This window comes from Rhinoderma darwinii, chromosome 5, assembly GCF_050947455.1.
Source record: "Rhinoderma darwinii isolate aRhiDar2 chromosome 5, aRhiDar2.hap1, whole genome shotgun sequence".
Taxonomy (NCBI): Eukaryota; Metazoa; Chordata; class Amphibia; order Anura; family Rhinodermatidae; genus Rhinoderma; species Rhinoderma darwinii.
Window position 1 is genome coordinate 253811911 of NC_134691.1, and position 25445 is coordinate 253837355.

At 43.9% G+C, this 25445-nt stretch overlaps 2 protein-coding genes across 2 annotated transcripts in view; one reads left to right on the forward strand and one right to left on the reverse strand.

The window, feature by feature from the left end:
- Nucleotides 1-16902, reverse strand: part of PSMA2 (proteasome 20S subunit alpha 2) — a 33626-nt gene extending 16724 nt beyond the window's left edge. The window contains exons 1-2 of the mRNA XM_075827045.1: nt 16776-16902; nt 7460-7536 (exon numbers count right to left, since the gene is read on the reverse strand). Of these exons, the coding sequence (XP_075683160.1) occupies nt 7460-7536; nt 16776-16816 (118 nt within the window). The 5' untranslated portion in view covers nt 16817-16902. The remainder of the gene's footprint in view (nt 1-7459; nt 7537-16775) is intronic.
- A 378-nt stretch (nt 16903-17280) lies between these two features.
- MRPL32 (mitochondrial ribosomal protein L32) lies at nt 17281-21214 on the forward strand. Its single transcript, XM_075827046.1, has 3 exons — nt 17281-17448; nt 19086-19261; nt 20803-21214. The coding sequence occupies exons 1-3, from the start codon at nt 17337-17339 to the stop codon at nt 21052-21054; spliced, it is 540 nt and encodes a 179-aa protein (XP_075683161.1). The 5' UTR covers nt 17281-17336; the 3' UTR covers nt 21055-21214.
- Nucleotides 21215-25445: the final 4231 nt, after the last annotated feature.

The following is a 25445-nucleotide window of genomic DNA, read 5'->3' on the forward strand; positions in this document are numbered from 1 at the left end:
ATATTATGAAGAGGGGGACAGAAATAACTGAACTAAGCTCTTTAAGAACTCTAGGGTGTAACCCATCTGGTCCCGGGGACTTGTGTACATTTATTTTATTTAATTTAGCTTGGACCATATCTACATTCATCCAATTCAGTATATCAACTGATATATTAACAGCACCGGCAGCGGCTACATCAGCTGCTCCTTCTTCTGTTGTATATACAGAGCGGAAGAACCCATTTAGTAACTCTGCCTTCTCTTGATCCCCTGTGAGCAACTCCCCATTACCATTATCTAAGGGTCCTACATGTTCAGACCTGGGCTTTTTTGTATTTATATGCTTGAAGAATTTTTTAGGATTTGTTTTACTATCCTTGGCCACCTGCCTTTCATTTTGTATTTTTGCTGATTTTATTACATTTTTACATTTTACAAAGGCTGCAGATGTACCCTCAGATTTGTATTTTTTAAATGCCTTTTTTTTGTCATGTATTGCCTCTTTCACAGAAGGTGTAAGCCATGTGGGGTTTAATTTTAGTTGTTTATACTTGTTACCTGTAGGAATACATTTTGCAGTATAATTACCCAAAGTAGATTTGAAAATTTCCCATTTATCATTTGTCCCATTATTTGACATTAGTTCTTCCCAGTCTATATCCTGAATTGCCGCCCTCATCCTGGGGAAATTGGCTTTCTTAAAATTAAATGTTTTTGCCCTCCCAGCCTGCGTTTGTTTTTTACAGTATAGGTAAAATATAACTATATTATGATCACTGTTACCAAGGTTTTCACAAACATTGACATTCCCAACAAGCTCTGCATTATTAGAAATGACCAGATCCAACAGAGCTTCACCACAAACTGGCCCATAAAATTTTCCTGCAACAGGTTGAGGAAATGTCTCCCCTTTGCAGTTGAAGCCGAACCATGACACCAATTAATATCCCGATAATTAAAATCTCCCATTATCACAACAGTACCCGCCTGTGCAGCCCGCTCCATTTATTTATATATTTGACCTTCTATCTCTTCAGTTATATTGGGGGGTCTATAGATTACACCAAAAGTAATTTTTTCAGTGTTTACTTCCCTTTGTAATTCCACCCACAAGGTTTCAACCTCCTCACAGTCTTCACCCTCTAATGTCTCATTTACATTCACCTTCATATCGCTTCTCACATACAGACATACACCACCACCTTTCCTATTTGCCCTGTCTTTCCGAAACAGTGTAAAACCCTGTAGATTTACAGCCCAGTCATGTGAAGAGTCCAGCCATGTTTCAGCAACACCAACTATATCTATATCTTCTTCCAGTATTAAAGGGAATGTGTTGCCAGAAAAACATGTTTGTTTTTTTTTAATTAAACATTTAGTGTGTGGGTGATTAAACATTGTTCAAATTTTTTTCACGAGTCAGGAAATATTATAAATTAATTCTAATTTATAATATTTCCCATTTCTGGTCACTAGATGGAGCTATTCCCCAAAATTGCAGCATTGCAAAATTGGGTGAAAAGCCCTAGCTCTAGTGAGCTCTCAGCATCCCCCCCCTCCTTTATCCTGGCTAGTGCCAGGATAAACGAGGGGTTTGAACGGTGTAACCTCCTACACTGTGTGTCGCCATTTTTTGAGCTAACACACAGTGTAGTAGGTTTACATACAGTAGTAAACACACACAAAAACGAACATACATTGAAATCTCTTACCTGCTCCTGCCGCCGCGGCTCCCTCCGGCCCGTCCGCTGCCGCTGGTCCAAGTGCACAAGTCCGGAAGCCGCGACCGGAAGTAGTAATATTACTGTCCGGCCGCGACTTCCGGTCCACAGGAAAATGGCGCCGGACGGCGCCAATTTCAAATTGGACTGTGTGGGATCGGCGCATGCGCAGTTCCCACACAGACGCCGTACACTGAAGTCAATGGGACGGGAGCCGTTCGCAGTCCCTATGGGACTGTGGCTGCCGTATTCCATGTCTGTATGTGTCGTTAATCGACAGACAGAAATGGAACAAAAAATGGCAGCCCCCATAGGGAAGAAAAAGTGTAAAAATAAGAAAAAGTAAAACACAAACACACAAATGAATATAAACGTTTTTAATAAAGCACTAACATCTTTAACATATAAAAAAATTATTTGTGATGACACTGTTCCTTTAAGACAATCCAACTAGTGCTCCTACATCCACATTGGATATCGCCATGGAGTATGAGATACGCAGAAATAGCTACGCCTTCTTGGTCAATTCATGAGGATGCACGCAAAACAAAGCAGGCAAATCACTAGTAATTGCACAGTCCAATGAGTAAAAACAAAATTTAAAAAAAATAATTTCATTATGCCAAACAAAATGCTATTAAAAACACCACATAGGATAGTATCAAGGCCCTGTCCAAAATAAGACACATAACCAGAGACCAGCACTAATACAATACATAGATACACACTAGTGTATTGTATTAGTGCTGGCCTCTGGTAACCGACTCTTGCTATTACCACATGCAGTGTTTTAATGGTGTGCTTTTGTAGCAAAATGAGACATTTTTACTCATTGAATTGTGCAATTACTAGTGATTTGCACGCTTTGTTTTGTGTGTATTTTCATTGTATTTTGGGCTGATCTATTGCACTCCTGTGTGCCCACCGTACGCATATTTGGAAATTCAAGTGGCTGCACCCATAACTCTTTATTTACTAAGAAGAAAGGAGATGCCCTTTAAAGATGTGACAAATTTACTTTTAAGATTGTCCAAAAAAATGTTTAGGTGAAAATCGGCAAGTAAAGTACTTTGATAGCCATAAAAGTTAGAACTATACATAAAATAGAATATTTGAGTTAACATCTGTGGAATGTAAATATGCTTCTCTACCAGGATGCCACATTAGTAGAATATGCGTTACATAAATAGTGTATAGGTTGGTAAGCTTTCTTCATAGTCACACAGAGTTAAAGGGGTTGTCCACCTTCTGACAACTGATTACCTATCCCCCGGATGGGTCATCAAGATGTCATCGGTGCGGGTCCGACACCCGGACCGATAAACCGCTCCTGTGGCCTGCGTGCACCGGATTTGCAGCACATAATGCTACGTACAGAGGCCAGAAGAAGTTGGCTCTATACATAGCATAGCAGCTTTACTGCAGAACTTCAGGTCTGCTGCTATTCACTTGAATAGGAGAAGTATTGTAGCTCGGCCGCTATTCCGTGGCCGGAGCTAACTGCTTCCAGCATGTACGGGTGTTGGACCCTTACAGATCATGTACTGATGACCTATCCTGTGGATAGGTCATCAGAAGCTGGAAAACCCCTTTAATACTATTAAACAATCTAATATGACTGCGGTTAGAATTATGGGATCTTTTTCAACCTTGTAGGGCAGTCCGTTAACCTCTTAGCGACCTATGACATAACTGTACGTTATGGCTATGTAAATTGTACGCCATGGCCGACACTTTACTATAAGGCTTCATGCCCACTTCAGTCTTTCTTCAGGGTGCTAGCTGTTTTTCTGACAGCTAGCACCCTGACCCATTCATTTTAATGGGGCCATGAACACTTCAGTTTTTTGGACTGTCACGTTGCTTAGTTCCGACAAAAGTAGAGCATGTCCTACTTTGGTCCGAGATTCCATGACCGTGAGGCCAATGCAAGTCAATGGGGCCGTCAAAAAAACTGAAGACACACGGAAGGCATCCGTGTGCGATGGAGCCGTTGCCTAGCAACGGCTGGGCAGAAGTACATTAGAGATATGACACTAATTGGCAGCCACTTATCTCTATCCAGCACTGAGAGAGAAGAGGCTGCTGATAATAAAAAGCAGTCCATACTTAACCCGGTCATCTTGGTGACGAGTCCCTCTTCTTCCTCCAGTCCGACCGTTCTGTATGACGCGGCAGTCCATGTGGCCGCTGCAGCGGCGGTCACGTGGGATGAAGAGTTATCCATGGAGGCCGGCCTTCTGACATCATCCAGTCCGGCGTGACCGCCACTACAGCCTGCAGCGGTGACATGGGATGAAACGTCATCCCAGGAGGCCGGACAGGAGGAAAATGCAGGGAGTTCTGGGTAAGTATAAACTTATTTTTTTATTTCATCAAAATTTTATTTTGCGAGCGCCGAGCATGGTCATTCTTCAGCGCTAGTCACTGTCCAGGGTGCTGAAAGAGTTACTGCCGATCAGTGCAGCCCATTAACTCTTTACAGTGACTAGCGCTGAACAACCATGCTCTTTCAGCACCCTGGACAGTATCATGCTCGACGCATGGAAACACGGAGTGCACACGGAAACCACATGGCCGCTAAAATGGGCACACGGATCCGTCAAAAAAACGCTAAAACGGTGAAGAAAGTGTGCACGAGGCCTAACGGCTGGGATTGGAGAGTACTCCAATCCTGGCCATTTAACCATCCTTTAGAAAGAGGGAGAGGGCACGGCGATCGCTTAATAGGAGAGGAAAATTACAATAAACTAAAATATACAGGTATTGGAGTGTACTGTACCAGCAATCAAATGATCGCTTGTTTAAGTACTCTAGGGGAACCAAAGAATAATAATTTAAAGAGAACCTTTCACCTGCCTATACATGTGCAGCATGTAATAGACAGGGCCGCACAAACCCTGGGGCACTTTAAAAAAAAATTCCCTATCCTCCTCGGTTAGATATCGGTGCCGTTATATTTGGTGCCCGATATTGAAATAATCCCCTGAACTGTCAATGGGGCGGGTAATTGTCAAGGGGGCATGTAACATCGCTGTGAAATTGTCCAATCAGCATCACAGCAAGAGCTGGAGAGAGGCGCACACGCGCAGTTCGGAGCCCTCACCCTTGAGCTCTCGGCAGACAAGGACGACGACTGTGTGATCTCTCGCGAGAGATCACACAGTCATGTCTACCTAGAGCAGAAGAGTGAGAGCGTACATGCTCGCACACACTCTCCTCTCTCCAGCTGTGACACTGTCCATAGCTGATTGGACAGTGTCAGAGGGATATTACACACCCGTTGACAGTTCAGGGGGTTATTTAAATAATCGGGTGCCAAATATAACGACACCGATATCGAAATAACGGAGGAGGATAGTAAAAAAAAAAATGTAAAGTGCCCCAGGGTTTGTGCAGCCCTCCCAATTACATGCTGCACATATATGGGCAACTGAAAGGTTCTCTTTACAACAGTTAAATAAAGCTTTTTGTAAATGTACAAAAAAATTAATTAATATCAAAAGTAAAAAAAAAAAAAAAAATCAACATTTTTCACCTGAAAAATTAACAATTGATATTGCCGCGTTCATTAAAGAGGCTCTGTCACCTGCTTCTAAGTGCCCTATCTCCTACATAATCTGATTGGCGCTGTAATGTAGATAACAGCAGTGGTTTTTATTTTGAAAAACGATCATTTTTGAGCAAGTTATGAGCTAGTTTAGATTTATGCTAATGACTCAATGGACAACTGGGCGTGTTTTTACTTTTGACCAAGTGGGTGTTGTACAGAGGAGTGTATGATGCTGACCAATCAGCCTCATACACTTCTCATTGTTCCAGCCCAGCATGATCCACAGCACAGTGAGATTGTGCAGTGAAAGACGTAAACACGCCCAGTTGCTAAAAACACAATACACGCCCAGTTGTCCATTAGAAAGGCTCATTTGCATAAATATAAAATTGCTAATAACTTGATCGTTTAAAAAACAAAAACGTTTCTGTTATCTACATTGCAGCACCGATCACATGCAATAGGAGATAGGGATTTGATAATCTGGCGACAGAGCCTCTTTAAAGGAACAGTGTCATGGCAAATAATTTTTTTATATGTTAAAGATGTTAGTGCTGTAATAAAAACGTTTATATTCATTTGTGTGTTTGTGTTTTACTGTTTCTTATTTTTACACTTTTTCTTCCCTATGGGGGCTGCCATTTTTTGTTCCATTTCTGTGTGTGTCGATTAACGACACACACAGACATGGAGTACGGCAGCCACAGTCCCATAGGGACTGTGAACGGCTCCCGTCCCATTCACGTCCGTGTACGGCGTCTGTGTGGGAACTGCGCATGCGCCGCTCCCACACAGTCCTATTCGAAATTGGCGCCGTTCGGCGCCGTTTTCCTGTGGACCGGAAGTCGCGGCCGGACTGTAATATTACTACTTCCGGTCGCGGCTTCCGGACTTGTGCACATGGAACAGCGGCAGCAAAGGGAGCGGACGGGCCGGAGGGAGCCGCGGCGGCAGGAGCAGGTAAGAGATTTCAATGTATGTTAGTGTTTGTGTGCGTTTACTACTGTATGTAAACCTACTACACTGTGGGTTACCTCAAAAAATGGCGACACACAGTGTAGGAGGTTAAACCTTTCAAACCCCTCGTTTATCCCGGCACTAGCCAGGATAAAGGAGGGGGGGATGCTGAGAGCTCACTAGAGCGAGGGCTTTTAACCCAATGTTGCAATGCTGCAATTTTGGGAACTAGCTCCATCTAGTGACCAAAAATGGGTAGTATTATAAATTAGAAAAAATTTATAATATTTCCTGACTCGCGAAAAAAATAAAAAAAATTTGTACAATGTTTAATCACCTACACACTAAATGTTTAATTTTTTAAAAAAAAACATGTTTTTAGGGCAACACCATGCATTTAAAGCCTGAACTATTAAAACAAAAAACATTATCCCGCACACTGAAAGCCATCAAAAAAACAATTGTGAAAGTTTTGTCATATGTACCCAAAATGATACCAATAAAAACTACAGGTCGCCCCGCTAAGTCTCCACTTCTCCATAGACTAAAAAAAAAAATTGAAAAAAAAAAAAAAAAAAAAAAAAAAAAAAAGTTATGGGTCTCAGAATATGTCGACACAACCAATTTGTTTTTTAACACAAAACTTTTCCTTTATTAAAAGTAGTCCATCTTAAACAAACAAAATAAACTTGGTATTGCTGGAATTATATTGACATTCAAAATAAAAATGTAGTTTTCCCCGCATGGTGAACGCCATAAAGACTAAGACCAAAAAACAATGGAGGATGCCACATTATAAAGATCTTTTTGGGAGCAGTTGCTCAGCATATTATATGGTACACTAAATGGTGCTATTAAAATCTGCAACTCGTTCCGCAAAAAACAAGACCTCATACGGCTATGTCAACGAAAAAAATATATAAAAAAATAAATAAAAAAAAGTTATGGCTCTTGGAAGGCCGAGGAAAAATGAAAAAGCTAAAAATGGCGGCGGCGCAAAGGGGTTAAAGATGTGCCTGCATTTGAGAACGTTGGTATATCAGACATTGTGAATTAGCATTAAGTATATAAAGCATCTGGATAATAGGGCTTTACATAGGATTTGGTACCGGATTAGAATAATCTCTAAATGTCACATTTCAGCAGGTGAGATTTCCCTTACAATATTGGTATTATATATACACACCAATAAGAGGGTATTGTATCCTAAACTGCAAACTAGATGGTCAGCACCAAAACGACGTACCTTTAATTCCGACAGAAGGTGCTCCAGCAGCTACCGCAGCCAACGCATATTCAATCTGTACAAGTTTACCTGAAGGACTAAGGAAAGAAATAGTTATTAGTAAGCAAGCCTGTGTACAACACTGGAAGAGAAACAAATTATCAAAGATGGATCTATCTTTCTGGCTTCTTTAGGGGGAGTAGGTGATAAGTGCAAAGTAAAAGCTAAAGTTCTTAGCATTGAAATGATACCAGGCTCAAAGCTCGAAGTGCAATATTCGGGGCGCAGCACTTAAAGACGGGAAGCAAGAGAAAGACATCCTGGTTCTGCGTCTGTAGGGAACGGTGGGCGGAATGAAGCTGCCATAGCACAAAAACTGATTCCCAGCCTGTCACGGTCACATCTCTCCCTGCACAGCCCTCCAGTGACTGGTTTCTTTTTGCGGATAGCACACTGAACCATGAATATTTCTATGGAACAATGAACACACCCGTTTAATTGCAGATCCGCAAATTATAGAACAGTTCCTATTCTCGTTTACGGTCCGTCCATTTTAGTGTAATGGTGCATGAGTAGAAGACAAAAAAAAACGGAGAGCACACGGAAGCCAAAAAGTACACAAAACTGAAACGGGGTTGTGTGCATGACGCCCTAGTCACAAACATGACTTTTTAGGCATTATTTGCACAACATCATGCATTCAATACTGCTTAAATGCAGCCATGAAAAGTGAAGTGTTAGGCCCCATGAACACGGACGTAATTTTGAGTCTAATTACGGACCCATTCATTTCTATTGCCCACGGACACCTTCCCTTATAATTATGGGAAGGTGTCCGGGCCGTAGAAGTGACCCGCAAAAAGGACATGTTCTATTTTTTTATTTTATACTTTGTAATGTGAGCACAGCCTGCAAATGTGGGTGACTGTCCGTGGCCAGCCGCACCCATAATCACTGTCTGCGATTACGGTCACAAACGTGTGCAGGGGGTCTTAGGTGGCACTTTCACATCGCGTAAGATGTCTACTTTCATGAAATATATTGGTATTGGAGTAGAATATTTATTTTTATAATTCAGGTTTTATTTATGTATTTCACAAAAGTTGCATATGTCAAAACTGTTGCGGTTGCAAAACGGTCAAAGGGGTTGTCCATTTTGGTTACAGTGTGACAGCGTGTCCTGCGGTTATCACTTTGGTAAGTGGCCACTTAAAGAGGCTCTGTCACCAGATTTTGCAACCCCTATCTCCTATTGCAGCAGATCGGCGCTGCAATGTAGATTACAGTAACGTTTTTATTTATTTTTTAAACGAGCATTTTTGGCCAAGTTATGACCATTTTTGTATTTATGCAAATGAGGCTTGCAAAAGTCCAAGTGGGCGTGTATTATGTGTGTTACATCTGAGCGTGTTTACTTCTTTTACTAGCTGGGCGTTCTGACGAGAAGTATCATCCATTTCTCTTCAGAACGCCCAGCATCTGGCAGATCACGCTGTGACGTCACTTCCCCAGGTCCTGCATCGTGTCGGACGAGCGAGGACACATCGGCACCACAGGCTACAGTTGATTCTGCAGCAGCATCAGCGTTTGCAGGTAAGTAGCTACATCGATTTACCTGCAAACTCTGATGCAGAATCAACTGTAGCCTCTGGTGCCGACACGATGCAGGACCTGGGGCAGGAAGTGAGTGACGTCACAGCGTGATCTCTCGAGAACACGCTGTGTGTCTGCACTGCCAGATGCTGGGCGTTCTGAAGAGAAGTGGATGATACTTCTCGTCAGAACGCCCAGCTAGTAAAAGTAGTAAAAACGCCCCGATGTACGCACATAATACACGCCCAGTTGTACTTTTGCAAGCCTCATTTGCATAAATACAAAAATGGTCATAACTTGGCCAAAAATGCTCGTTTTTTAAAAATAAAAACTTTACCGTTATCTACATTGCAGCGCCTATCTGCTGCAATAGCAGATAGGGGTTGTAAAATCTGGTGACAGAGCCTCTTTAAGCTTAGTTTCTCCTGAAGAGATAGATACTACAGCATAAAAGGATTTATAACATGGTACCCATTTAAAGAGAACCTTTCACCTCCCCATACATGTGCAGCATGTAATGGGGAGGGCTGAACAGACCCTGGGGCACTTTAAAAAAAAAAAATTCTACCTCCCTCCGTTATTTAGATATCGGTGCCGTTATATTTGGTGCCCAATATTTAAATAACCCCCTGAACAGTCAACAGGGCGTGTACTGGCAAGGGGGCGTGTTACTATGGCAGATATGGACAGTGCCACAGCAAGAACGAGGAGAGAGTGTGCGATTGCAGTTTTTTCACCCGAACTGGTCGTGTCACTTTCCGGACAGTGTAAGAGCTGTGGAGAGGAGAGCGCGCATGCGTGCGCTCATCTCTTGCGAGAGATCAGACTTGTACTGTCTACTGAACTGGCAAGGGGGCGTGTCACTGCTACTGACAGTAAGAGCTGGGGAGCGCTTACACTGTTCGTAGCAGACACACGTCCCCTTGCCAGTTCGGCAGACAATACAAGACTGATCTCTCACAAGAGCTGGAGAGGAGAGCGCGCATGCGTGCACTCCTCTCCACAGCTTTTACACTGTCCGTAGCAGTGACACGCACCCTTGCCAGTTAGGCAGAAGAGTGAGAGCGTGTGCGCCGCGTGCTCTCTCTCACTGTAACACTGTCCATATCTGATTGGACAGTGTCACAGCCATAGTAACAGTTAAATATCGGACGCCAAATATAACGGCACCAATATCTAAATAACGGAGGGACGTAGAAATTATTATTTATTTTTTTTAAAGTGCCCCAGGGTTTGTGCAGCCCTCCCCATTACATGCTGCACATATATGTGGAGGTGAAAGGTTCTTTTTAAAGGGGTTGTCCAGTTTTTAGTTTTTATTTGTAGAATAAGAAATCATAGTTTTCTAACATACACATATTAGAAATTCTGCTGACATACCTTTCTAAGGCTATGTTCACACGGAGTATTTTGGGGGAGGAATATCTGCCTCAAAATTCCGTTTGGAACTTTGAGGCAGATATTCCTCTCCCTGCACGCCGATTTTCGCGCCGTTTTTCGCCCGCGGCCATTGAGCGCCGCGGGCATAAAACAGCGAGAAATACGCTTTCTCCTGCCTCCCATTGAAGTCAATGGGAGGTCAGAGGCGGAAGCGCCCGAAGATAGGGCATGTCGCTTCTTTTTCCCGCGAGGCAGTTTTACTGCTCGCGGGAAAAAGACGCCGACGCCTCCCATTGAAATCAATGGGAGGCGTTCTCGGGCCGTTTTTGCCGAGTTTGCGACGCTGTTTCTGCGTCAAAAAACTCGGCAAAATACCCCGTGTGAACATAGCCTAAGGCTGTGTTCAAACTGAGTTTTTTGCAGGAGGAAAATGCCTCCTGCAAAAACTGCTCCAGACGGTTTTTGCACAGTGGCTTGACAAAAACTCGTCAAAACATTCGTCGAGGCGTGTTTATCCTCTTTCTGACTGTTTGGAATGGGGTTTTGGAGGCGGAAACCGCCTCAAGATGGGTCATGTCGCTTCTTTTTACCGCGACGTGTTTTTTTTTTTACTCGGTATAAAAAAAAAAAAAACTCGTCCAGCTCCCATTGAGATCAATGGGAGGCATTTGCGGGTGGTTTTTGAGGAGTTTTGCGGCGCGGTTTCCGCGTCAAAAAAAAAACTGTGTGAACAGGGCCTTAGGCCTAGTCCACACAGTTATTGCAGGCAGAAAAAAAAACAAAAAACAAAATCGGCCTCAAAATAAGGAATTTTGAGGCAGATCTTGATCTGCCTGCTCTTTCTTGCCGTGGTTTTCGTTGTGTTGTTTGCCTGCGGCCATCGAAGCTAATGCAAGGACCGCGGGCAAAAGAAGCTGCAAAAATCACTCGAAAAATAGCGCCCCACGTTTTTCCTGCCTCCCATTGATTTCAATGGGAGGTTAGACGCAGAGCCACGGCAAGAAAGGACACGCCGCTTGGGGAAAAGGACAAAAACGCTTTTACTGCTCTTTGAATTCAATGGGGGGCGATTTCGGCAGTTTTTTTTCGCACTGATTCCGACGCGGTGTCTGTGTAAAAAAAAACAAAAAAAAAAAAACTGAACTAGACACTGTAGCACATAGGGCCCCTGACACAGTAGAATAGTATGGCACACAAACTAGTCCTGTGTAATGCATCCACAGGCTAAATGATTGACTAAACATGGCGTCAGTCACGTGATCACTAGAATTTATTTAATTAGCAACAGGGTTACATGACATACATGTTTTGGGGCCACATCCATGCGATAAGTGAATAGGGCTAATGATAAACAACTGCTTCACTGTTCCTGTATTTACGGTCTCTAGATAAATTATAAAATGTTTGCCTGGCTCATAGGCTCTGTTCACATTTAGACTACGCTATGACTTCCGGCAAAATGACGGAACCGGTGCACAACAGAGACAAACGGAAACCACGGGCACCGGATCAGTCACCATTGAAATCACTGGTGATGGAAACAGAAACCTCTGGTTTCCATTCGTGTTAGTTTGTTCAGGGTCCCGTTCTGACGGAAAGCTCCGACGGAACGTCAGAACGGGACCCCAACGCAGATGTGAACAGCGCCTAAGTGATGTTGTCATGCTAATAAAGAGGATTTAAAAAAAAAAAAAAAAAAAAAAAAAGAGACACTTTATAACTTCTGCTCCTTAACCCATTATTCACCTGTTATATACCAGGACAGGGTTACCTGAATGCCTGGGGTCCCTTAATGTGGGGGGGGGGTCACATGACTGCCACCATCTTTAGTCCATTCAGTTATCCTATTGATGCATTTCTACAGACTGATCTGTAAAACGATACCATTTTTTGTTTATTCTTTTTTTTTTTTTTAGACAGGCAACTACACTGGTATAAGGCTATGTTCACACGGAGTATTTTGGGGGAGGAATATCTGCCTCAAAGCTCCAAACGGAATTTTGAGGCAGATATTCCTCCCCCAAAATACTCCGTGTGAATAGCAATTATCGCGCCGTTTTTCGCCCGCGGCCATTGAGCGCCGCGGGCATAAAACACGCTTTCTCCTGCCTCCCATTGAAGTCAATGGGAGGTCGGAGGCGGAAGCGCCCGAAGATAGGGCATGTCGCTTCTTTTTCCCGCGAGGCAGTTTTACTGCTCGCGGGAAAAAGACGCCGACGCCTCCCATTGAAATCAATGGGAGGCGTTCTCGGGCCGTTTCTGCCGAGTTTTGCGACGCGGTTTCCGCGTCAAAAAACTCGGCAAAAGACCCCGTGTGAACATAGCCTTAGAAAGGTACGTGAGCAGAATTGTAATTACGTATATAGTAGAGATCTGTTTGATTTCCTGAACTATAGAGAAGATAAAACAAATTAAAAGTTGACAACCCCTTTAAGACTATAAGCGAGATTTAGCAATAGCGTTGTAGGATGAATCAATAAACAAGACCGTGAAAATGGCACAAACCATGCCAATTTTATCAAAATGGAGCAGGGGGCCATAATAAATTTGGCACAAAGTGCTAGACATCTTAGACACTTCTGTTCATGGCTGGTATATACTGTATGTAAACCAGTATTTCTCACTGTTCAGAAAATGTTAGTTTGAGCCGGTATTGTTAAAAGAACGGTCACAAAAACATGAATTACTGTAATCTAACATTTACAACACTACAGCAGTTTTGTATATTATCAATCTCAGCTTCGGGACTTGCCTACTGCTCACTCCTCCTCCCCGCTGCAGAGAGTGAAAGTGAAAGCTGAAAAGCTGTGTCATGCCTGCTTGAGTAATTCCGGAAATCATTCACCTACAATTTAAAAGGGAGTCTGTCACCAGAATGCAGCAGCCCCACAGGTGAAATTAAGCATTACACATATCTCATTGAAATCAATGGGCTGCCAGCGTAAGGCACAGATGTCAGGTCCTCCAGAGAAAGACACTCTTTTTAGCTGCTCTCTACTTTCACTAATCGATAAAGACCCCCTCTAGTAACGCAGAATTCCACATTAGGTTATTTGAAGATGGACCTAAACCAGACTACCCTTTAAATGGATTACACGGCAGCCCAGTCAGGGCCTTACATCACATGTAGACCATTTGGAGCAGTAACTTTACTAGAAAAGACTATTTTAGAGTCAGCCATCTCCATCATCAGTACCATAGACTTTGAAAGAAACAGCAGCGTTCGAGCTCAACCGCCGCTTTATTCAAACTCCTCCTCACTGCAGTTGTTCAGGACCACCGTTCTAGCGATCAGTGGGGTCCTACAGATCAGACATTCAACACCTACATGGCGGATAGTACAAATAGGGGAAAGCAGACAGCATTCAAAACAGTACTAGTATGCGTGGTTCAAGTCTTCAAAAATGCTCCTTCAGACCGGCTACTGAGCACACCTGGATTGAACCTATAACTTTTTTGCATTCAGACATGAGGGCTGTCATATTTTCCATGCATCAGTTTGGCCCCATGCACACGACCAAATTATTGGTCCGCAATTACGGATCAAAATACGGTCCCATCCACTCCTATGGTGCACGGACACCTTCCCGTATAATTACGGGAAGGTGCCTGGACCGTAGAAATCATCCGTAAAAAACAGGACATGTCCTATTTTTTGATTTTACGGACAGTGCACCCATACTTTATAATGGGAGCACGGCCCGCAAATACGGATGACTGTCCACAGCCAGCCATGCCCGTAATCACGGACCGCTATAACAGGCACGGTCGTGTACACGGGGCCTTACCCTGTGGATAGGTGATAAATGTTGATCTTTGCACAACCCCTTTAAAGAGGCTCTGTCACCCGATTCTCAAATTCCTATCTCCTATTGCATGTGATCGGCGCTGCAATGTAGAGAACAGTAACGTTTTTTTTTTGTTTTGTTTTTTAAAACGTTCATTTTATATATATATATGCAAATGAGCTTTGAAATGGACAACTGGGCGTGGTTTTTTTTCGTATGTCCAACTGGGCGTGTATTGTTTTTAACTGGGCGTGTTTACTTGTTTTACTAACTGGGCGTTGTGAATAGAAGTGTATGATGCTGACGAATCAGTGACCAATCAGCATCATGCACTCCTCTCCATTCATTTACACAGCACATAGTGTTCTTACTAGAACGATGTGCAGCCACATACACAAGTGTCCTGATAATGAATACACATGACCTCCAGCCTGGACGTCATGTGTATTCAGAATCCTGACACTTCTGAATCTTTTCTGTGAGATTCCAGCAAGCCACGCGTAATCTCGCGAGATTACGAGGTAAACGAGCTTTCGTTTCCGTTGCTGGAAATCTCACAGAAAAGATTCAGAAGTGTCAGGATTCTGAATACACATGACGTCCAGGCTGGAGGTCATGTGTATTCATTATCAGGACACTTGTGTATGTGGCTGCACATCGTTCTAGTAAGAACACTATGTGCTGTGTAAATGAATGTAGAAGAGTGTATGACGCTGACTGGTCACTGACATACACGTAAACACGCCCAGTTAAAAACAATACACGCCCAGTTGGACATACGAAAAAACACACCCAGTTGTCCATTTCAATGCTCATTTGCATATATATATATAAAATAGCTCATAACTTGGCCAAAAATGAACGTTTTTAAAAAAACAAAAAAAACTTTACTGTTCTCTACATTGCAGCGCCGATCACATGCAATAGGGATTTGAGAATCTGGCGACAGAGCCTCTTTAAGTAGAGTACACTCTCTTAACAAGATGCCTATATACATCATCCTGAATGGTTGCAGCACCTTAGCTAAAGAGAGCCAGGCAACTGCAGTATATGTTTGTACATTTGCTTTAAGGCTTCGTGCACACTTCAATCACCATTTTCACGGATCCGTGTGTCCGTGATTGGAACAGTGTGCTTCCCATGTGTATTCCAGTTTGAGAGGAAACTGAAACCCGTTCACACTATGTACAAGATATTGTGACCGCCGCACATGCTATTCCCTGTCCAGCAGTACTCACTGCCCAGGGTGCTGAAAGAGTTACTGCCGATCAGTGCAGCCTTTTAACTCTTTCAGCATCCTGGACAGAGACTACCGCTGGACAGGGAATACCATGCGCGGCGCTCACAATAAAGATGAATGGTTCATTTAAAAAAAACCTGCAACAAAAAAAAGAAAAAAAAGTTACTACTTACCCAGAACTGCCTGCTTCTTCCTCTAGTCCGGCCTCCTGAGATGACGTTTCAGACCATGTGACTACTGCAGCAAATCACAGGCTGCAGCGGTCACATGGACTGCCGCATCACCCTGGGAGGTCGGACTGGATGTCAGAAGAGGGACGCATCACCAAGACAACGGCCGGGGTACGTATGAACTTATTTTTCTTAATATCACTGCGTACCAGCAGCCTCTTCTCTCTATCAGTGCTGACAGAGAGAGGGGGCTGCCAATTAGTGCAGTATCGGTCTGTATGTGTACTTCTGCCCATCCATTGCTAGGCAACGGTTCAGTCACACACAGACAGCACACGGATGCCTTCCGTGTTGCTTCAGTTTTTTTGACGGCCCCATTGTCTTGCATGGGCCTCACGGTCACAGACTCTCGGCCAAAGTAGGACATGCTCTACTTTGGTCGGAATGGAGCAACAGGACAGTCAAAAAAACTGAAGTGTTCAAGGCCCCATTGAAATGTATGTGTCAGGGTGCTAGCAGTCAGAAAAACAGCTAGCACCCTGAAGAAAAAGACTGAAGTGGGCATGAGGCCTTATAGTTGAATGTAATCTATTGCTCGCTTTTAATCAGCCATTAGAGGCTGCATTGAGAACGACTATCGTTTAAAACCAAAATCCCTGCCTTTATAATCACAATCTTTTATATATCTCCTGGTTCTCCAAGGGGCGCCTGTCCGTTTAATGGTCCTTTATAGCTTATGATGCACGTGTATGGAGCAGTGCCATTCTTGGCACAGTCATTGTAAACCATCATCGTGTGATCGAGCAGATGGTGATAGCGGGCAGGGCAGCGGCTTTACGGATGACAACCCGTTGTACCATCTCCACCAGGACTGCATATAGGCATTAGTCGTCTCGGCAGCGATTGCTTTTACCTTTCCCTTGACTCCCCGTCAATACAAGCCTCAGGAAGCCTCGCACAGCAGGCTCTTCTCCTTACCTCCCACGCTGCGACTCAAAAGGCCGGGTACACAGAGGGGTGACTCTGCAAAGTACCGGCCGAGAGAGCGCACAAAGGGACGCAGGGCTCCGAGACATCGGTGACAGGAAGTACAACGCCGGGTGATGGCAATAAGAACGAGGGGTCACTTACAAAGCAGCACAGCCATGCTACAGCATCCCACTCACCTGAAAGTGGTCAGCGAGAAACTGTAACCGCGCTCCGCCATCTTCACTCCGCTCCTCCTCAATGCGAGCAGCACGGCGATCGCGTCACCACGTCACCTCTGTCACATTCCGCCCGCCTTATCCAAGTACGCGCTGCCTGACGGGAAATGTAGTTCTAATCAAGAGTGGTACATTTTATAATCCAAGAACGCAGCTCACACCTCCAATAACAAGCCGTACGTGCGTGCTCTGGTAATTCAATCAGATCATAGTCAATAGAGTGTATTGCAATGTAACATGGATTACTTGTTATTCCCAGTATTCTTGTATTACTAAAGTCATAAACACGTGTACTTCGACGGATGTTAGTATACGCGACAAAGACATGAATAGATTAATGTGAAAGACTATAAACCACAATGTACTCATCATTTACTACCCATCAGAGCCTGAGATAGAGTACGCATGCGGTTCCGCTTATTACGTGACACGATGTCACGTGGGTTGTTGATGTGCTTGGTTTTTTTGTGCGCACGCGCATAACATAGTTTGGAGTTGACAGAGAGGAGGTCACTGAAAAAGATGGCGATACCCGGTGTACCGGCAGGAGGTGTTTTTAACCTGCTTCTGAGATGTTGTTTGCGGGCAGAACAAAGTCTGCTACGAGCTCTAGGAGTGCAGCCTCTACATCCGGGTAAGACTGGCCATATTACAGCCAGGGGAGCGCACTGCGCACTGCACACGTGTCCCCTGAGTGAATGAGGTGACATGTACTGTCTCAGGGCATACGATACTGCAACCTATGCCCACCCTGATTGTTATAAGCTACTGCCCAGCATAACTAATCAGTAGGAGTCCATGCCCATTTTCATCCATTTTGTTTTAAAGGGACTGTCCTTCGCATTGCTGTGTGTTGTCCATATTGACATATTACCCAACAGTCGCCTGACATAGAGTCGGCGGCAGACAACTGACTGCAGATGGCCACTGACACTGGACGCTCGCCATCCACGTGGGTCACTCACACCATGGATACTCTTGTTCAACAATTAGCAAGTAGTTTCTGTTTCACTGAGATACCCGCCCTTCGTTTAAAGGGTTATTCCACTTTCAGCAAATTATTGTTGTTTTTTTTTGTATAATTAAAAGTTAGACCATTTTGCAAACTACTTTTCTGTATTAATTCCTCCCAGTACTCAAGATCTCTGCTTGTTGTCATTCAGTAGGAACATTCATTCTTGATTGCAGTGGCTGAAATCCTGTCCATAGTCATGTGATGGGCACACAGGTGCAGAGCTCGTTACAAGACACAGCTCTGATACACCTACTGTAACTAACGAGCTGAGCACCTGTGTGTACATCACATGACCATAGACTACATTTTATCCACTGGAAGTAAGCGAGAAATGTTTCTACTGAATGACAACAAGCAGAGATCTTGAAAATCATGAGGAATTAATACAGAAAGTATACTGGAAAATTGTATCACTTTTAATTCTACAAAAAATAACATTAATTTGCTGAAAGTGGACAACCATTTTAATTTGGGAAGCTATTTACTGTCCCATACAGTGTAAAGGTGTTGCAAACAGACCACTGTTCTGCATGTAACCACAGTCCTCGTAATCTAATTTAAAGGGATTGTCCAAGGCTAGAACAAACGGTCTGCTTTTTTTTTTTTTTTCTAACATCCATGCTGTTTTTGTCCATGGGCTGTGTCTGTTATGGCAGAAGTGAATACTGGACACATCACATCGCAATAAATGGCACGGTTTCTAGGAAAGAAAAAAAAGCGCAGACCCTTTTTTTTCTTATCTCAAAAAATCCCTTTCGTTCTAATAGCCAGAGCCATGTCTATTCATAAAGATTCTTCATTCATCACGCTTTATTAATATGGGCATATTCCCCATCCATATTACATATCTGTAGAGCCAAAAGGGGATGAGATGCCAGTCCAGATGCTGCTTGTTCGGGGTATTTCTACTTTAGACATTTATAGCATCTTCACAAATTGTGCCAAATCTAAGCTCATCATCTTTCCCCCATTTCGTACCAAACCTCTCGTAGTTCTGTCATTTTTCCCACTTCACATGCTCGATAGACTGGGATGTTTTGAATGTGGTGGTGAAAGCTGGGTCAAAGGCGATGCCAAAGTCCTCACCCTGTCCCGCAACTCGTAGCCAACAACTGCCGCTCCCTGCCAGTACCCTGTCCACCTCTTAGATTGTAATCTCATGTTGGGCAGGGCTGTATTTCCCTCATGTATCTTTGTGCACTTCACATTTTTTTCAGTAATTTCACTATGCAGAATGTGTTTTTTCATTGCTGAAGCTCTAGCTGTCCAGGCTCCAGTGTCCTTCCCCTCAGAGAAGTCTGATGAAGATGCCACTGATGATGTGCCTCGTTTTCTGGATAGCATCTTTTGGATGGCTGCTCCTAAATCCAGAAGAACGATCGAAGTAAATCGCTGCCGAAGAAGGAATCCTAATAAACTTTTGAAAGAGAAGGTAATTCTCAAACTTGTATCTTTATATTTCTACGTACATGCTCTGAAGGTGTTCTAGGTGTCACAGTGATACTTTGATACAAAGTAAAGATAGACATTAATGCGGAAACGTCTCATTTGCCATGGATGTTGTTTAAACTTTTGTGCAAAGGTTACCATAATCATCAGAACCTCTTTAAAATAAATAGTAAAAATAATAATAAAGTACCATTTATTCCAGGATTCTGTACATGTGAAATGGGGTACATAACGTGAGCCAATAATAACGAGTACAATTGTTTTATGAGCTTAATGAATGACAGATTGGGAGAGAAGACCTTGACCACAAGGTGGCAGTAGGTAAGGGTAGAAGCTGCCCATCAGCTAATGTAGTGGCAGCAAGGTTTATTGTAGGTTGTAGGCTGTAGGCTTTTCTGAAGAGGTGATCTTTCAGGTTCCTTTTGAAGGTTTTGATAGTGGGAGAGTGACGTGTTGGTGTAGTAAGTTCCGGAGTTGGGGGGACACCTGGAAGAAATGCAGAGTTGAGGGTAGACTGGATTGACAGGGTGTTAGCTTAAAATATCAAACAGTGTGTGACTGTTTTAATAAAGAGCTCGTACAATGGGAGGGTGAGCGCTCTTGTGCATCAACGTAACAAAGTGGTGTTGAACAGTTCTGCTAGTAAGGGAGATAGACTGCGTTGTATTATTTTAGTGGAGCCTCAAACCGTCCCCCCGTGTCCCTGGGCCACAGTGGGGGGGGGGTGCTGTAAGTTACCCCCATTTTCTAACGCCTAACAAATCAAAACAGGCACTGTTACATGTTTGTTGCTTTTTGAGAAAAGTGTTGGGCAATTTCTATGCATAGGGGATACATAGGTAAAATGGTAGCAGGTAACTCCAGGCTAGTCTCACAAATGCAGACAAAGCATGGGAACTTCCCATTGTGGTGTGTGTTTTGTGTAGCTAATACAGTGGCTGCAAACAACTATTTCGAGGTCCATAAGGACCTGTTTGGTATTGATATTTTTTTTTCTGATTACACTACTAATAAATTCACCCTGAAGTTTATTTTACCTCTCCCTCGTGGCGTGCTTTGAACATTCTCCTATAACCCGTATATCAGGGTACTTTTAATACTTGTCTTTATTGGAATGATCAAAATCCAATCCTGTTTATTTATTTTGTTAAAATTATTTTTTTTTTATTAGCCAGGTAGTAAGAACTTCCTCAGACAATACAGAACAAACCAGAGAGATATGTAGGAGCAGCAAATATCAAGGTCATTGGCATTTTTGCTCCTCTACGATTTGTTCATCTTTGATTCCTTGAATGGAAACCACTCGTAGGTGTCATAGAACTTATCCGCAACACAACCAAATTACACAGGAGATTTCCAATGAGAATTTCTTCATGGGTACAACTTGAAGCATACCCTGCTGCCTCGAGTTCTTGCCTGGTATTGTCAAAGGGACATTTAAATAACAAAAAGGCATTGTCTGGTTTTTATTGGTCATGTTGCCTCTGCTTGAATAGAAATGTTATTGTGCCCCTTTTTTTTCAGAATAACATTGACACATGTCCAGAATGCGGGCACCTGAAACTGAAACATGTTCTGTGTGGATTCTGCTATGAAAGAGTTCGCTATGAAACGCATCTCATCAGGAAGGAAATACGAGCTGTGGAAGGGGGACCTTTCAAAGCCCCCACTGTGGAAACGGTGGTTCTCTATGAAGGTGAAAAGCCACGTACTGAAGATGAGGGGAAGAGGATTATTGAGCAGAAACGGAAACGCCCATCATGGTTCTCCTATTGATATATTCATAATTTTCCTACCATTCCTGAACTTGACAAATTACACTTACTTTGGTTACTATTGCCTCAAACTTGAACATGTCATCTTCTCAGTTTGCCTTTTGCAATGTAGCATTGTATCTTCAATAATACATATATTAAAACGGAAACTATTTTGTAAATGGTAAAGGTACATGCGGTATATAAAGTACTCTCACAGCGAGAATTCATTGCAAAGTGCTAAATATTAAAGTTGCGTATTAGAATAAAATTCCAAAAATTGATAACTTGAAGCAAAGAGTATCTCAAGGGGTTATACCATAAATCATTTTCATACCAAAAGTCCAGAAATGCTTTTATTAGCGGCTTTAAAGTAATTTGCAGTGTTTCTAGCATAAAAATATCTTTAATCATTTTTGTGCTTCCATGTCTCCCCCTTGGTTCTGCTACTAAGCTGTGCTGCGGGGCATGGGCTCAGAGTAAACTCCGTCTCATTCTCCCCTGACAGCTGACAATATATAGTGACATCCACAGTAAACACTCCCTTAAGAACCAATGGAAATATAATGAACTTAAACGGTAAAGACTAAGTGGGCATGTGCAGGGTTCATATACTGTTGGGGTGCAGAGCTTAACAATCCTAACAAGTTAAGAATTCAGAGTCTCCACAGCTATACTGCCACGCTAGTGCAGAAGGTCTGTTCCTTTCCTGGCAAGCGTGGCAGAAAGAAATCTCTATTGGCTGCTCTCTTTTGAACAGAGTATCCCTATCCCCTCAACAGCATGCACGATATACACTCGGCGTTCTGGCGTGCAATCACCGCAGGAAGCTTCTATGGAATGGATAACGAGAATACTAATCTCCCCCTTAATTGTTCTATTGCTGGGTTTGTCGCAGGGCATGTTGAACTCCAGTCTTAAGCTGGGTTCCCACATAGCGTAAACGCTCCAGGATTTGCGCAACTGGAATTTTGTGTGGAAATACTGCAGCATTTACAGTAACAGCAAAGTGGATGAGATTTAGAAAACGTTAAAGCGTAAACGTTAATAAATTTGACCTGCTGAGCGAAATTTAAATCCGCAGCATGTGAATTTATGCTCCGTTTTTGTTGATTTTCTGTTTCGGCTTTTCCCCATTGAATTCAATAGGGATGCAAAACCCGCAACAGAAAGCCATGTGTCGTGACTTTTGGGGTGGAATCTCAGCAATTAAGACGCAAAAATCGCAACCCCGGGAAAAATGTAAAAAAAAAATCATACTTTCCCAGAGTCAGGCCTCCTGGAATAATGTTTCTTCCCTTGTGACCGCTGCAGCCGATCACTGGCTGCAGCGTCTCATGGCCTGCAACGCCATCCCAGGAGGCCAGACTACGAGAAGAGGGACGGGGTAAGACGTGTTTTTTTTTATTTTTATTCTCCGAGCGCTGCATTCCGCGGCACAAATTCTGCTTGAAAAGCTGTGGTGCGGTTTTTCGGACAAAATGTACTGCGGGTTCCAGGCCGGATATGCTGAGCGTTTTATACGCAGTGTATCCGACCCGTGGGAACCCGGCATTAAACTAATTTACGTTGGCAGAGTATATTAAGAGGTTGTGCACCTCCTTAAAGAGAACCTTTCACCTCCCCAAACATGTGCATCGTGTTCTGGGAAAGGCTTCACAAACACGGTTTCACGTAAAATTATTTTTCTTTCTCCCTCCGTTATTTATGTATCGGTGCTGTTATAGTTGGCACCCAATATGTAAATAAGCCCCTGAACTGTCAATGGGGCGTTTCTAACTAACTAAAAGGTGCCCACGCTATCTGCAACACAACCACCAAGTCTGTGTGCGTTCTCGTGGGAGAGAACACAGCGCAAGCCGCCCTGACACTGTCTGCAGCTGATTGGACAGTGTCGGAGCGAAGACATCACGCCCCCTTGCCTTTTAGTTAATTAGAAACGCCCCATTGACAGTTCAGGGGCTTATTTACATATCGGGCGCCAAATATAATGGCACCGATATGTAAATAACGGAGGGAGTTAGAAAAATAAATTTACGTGAGACAGGGTTTGTGAAGCCCTGCCCATTACACGCTGCACGTGATTGGGGAGGTGAAACGTTTTCTTTTTAAAGCAGGGGTCTCAAACTCGGCATGGGAAATGGCAGCACATAGAAAAAATGTGAAGTTGACGGGCCGCATTGCTTTCAAATTTTCTTAAAATACAAAATTATTGTTAATCAATTCGTTACTTGAACTACTATAACGATGATACTACATTACTATAATAATACCGCAAGTTTTAAGCCTACCGGAAATTTGTGAGTTTACGTGCTTATTTTAACAATCCAGTTTAAGTGTCGCTAAATGCAGTCTGGCTGCTCAGTTGGCATCGTTTGGCAGACACAAGAATGTCAAGATCGGGCAGCCCCTTTTTAGATAGTGCCACAGTGCCCTCTGTAGCTAATGCCACACGCCCCCCTCCGTAGATAATGCCACAGTGCCCTTTGTAGATAGTGCCACACATATCCCCCTATAGATAGAATGACGATCTCAGGGCCAAGCCTGAGCAAGGAGGCATAAGGGACGCCGTGCGTGTCCCTTAGTCATTATTACAGGGAAAAATGGCTGCGACCACGTGCCTTGCGGCGCAGGCATGTTTGAGGTGGGCTGGGTAGTTAGCCCACCTGGGGTAAAAAGGGAGCTGTTTTGGCAGGAAAAGCCAGCCGAACGATTGGTCAGTCAGATAAAGTGGGAGGGGAATAGGGGTCGATAAGGGGTGGCGAGGTAATGGGCTGGCCAGTTCTTTGTTGGAGTTTAAGGATAGAGGATATCTTACTTACCAAACACCGAGGACCGAAGAAATGGAGCAGCAGCAGATGAGCCAGGATCTGATCCAGGCTATAACGGACGAGGTGGAGTGGCCCAGGAGAAAGAGTATCGTCCCCAGAAGATACTGGGATGAAGGCAAGCCCATTAAGCTTGTTCTGGGGGAGAAGGGTGGTGTGATCCCGTCCGGCTCCTTGTCCTGCCCTCGGGGTCCTGCTGCTACATCCAGTGATGGGTTTCCGTCACTAGCTCCAACCCCCCCACCCTATATCCGCTCGTTATCCTGCCTCGTCCAGCAGTCCTTTCTCCCGACGGGGAGCGCCGGACCATGTGTCCAGCGCATGCGTTCACCGCCCCACACTGCGGCCGCCGCGTCACTTCTGGTACCCGGAAGTAAGAAGCACTGTGCATCGCGTGGGATAGGCCTTATCCCAGCACGAGGCACTCCAAAAATTGCCATTTCTCCCCTGCTCCCACCACCAACGGTAAGCTGCCCAGACCCCCGCCTCCCTGTTTCCTTCTGGCCCTGATCCCACGGCCACCAATGATAACACGAGGATGTACCCCTCCAACCCCAGCCCGCTAAAGGCCCCAGGCCCGAGCAGCCATTATTAAAAAAGTAAAATGTTTGAAGTGTTGCGAAAATTTTTAAAACATATGAAGGGAAAATCTAGGAGAAGAAAAGTTAGACGAGGGATGGGGAACGGAGTGATTAGTGGAGAAAGTAATGGCGGCTAAGGGGCATGACCCAAACAGAAAAAAGGAAATCTTTGGTGGGATGGATTAGAGGGTTTTTGGTTTATGCCAGTGTGATAGTGGGGGTAAAACCTGAGCAGGGCGCCAACTTGCTAAAGTACATGGACCTTATGGTGGATGTGCAAGCGTCTTATGGGGGCACAGGTTGGGTTGATTACGACAAAGCCTTCAGGAAAAAGATGGTGTAATATGGTGCTGTATTTTGGCCAGAAAGATTTGGATCTATGGTCCAGATTGATTGGAAGGGACAGGCTTGGGGCAGCTAGCGTGGCCAGCAAAATTGTCGGGTTAGCAGGCAGGAGCAGGTTAGTATGCTGGGGATATGAGAGAAATTGTAACGGGATTTACATGTAAGTTTAAACATGCATGTGCTAATTGCGGGGCGTGTCACCCACAGGTAGCGTGCACAGGAAGGAGGTTCGATGGGGGTGATAAGGGGCAGTACTTTCACACAAATGCAAAAGGCCCTAACCCCGGTTTGGCTAGACTGGTTAAATGAATGGTTAGACAAATACTCTAATGGAGAGAGAGAGACAAGTTTTTGAGAGAAGGATTTTCAGTTGGGTTTAAGTTGCCAGGTAATGAAGAGGTAGTTGGGAGTGGGCGTTCAAAGAATTTAAAGTCGGTAGATGAATAGCCGCAGGTTTTGAGGGGAAAGCTGGAGAAGGAAGTTGAGCTAGGTAGAATGGAGGACCTGTTCGAGGATCCACCTATCAAGGGCCTGGTGGTATCACCACTGGGGGTGGTGCCTAAGAAGGAGAAAGGGAAGTTCAGCATGATACAGCATCTGTCATACCCAAAAGGGTATTCAGTGAACGATGCCATAGACAGCAGTATTGCAGAGGTACA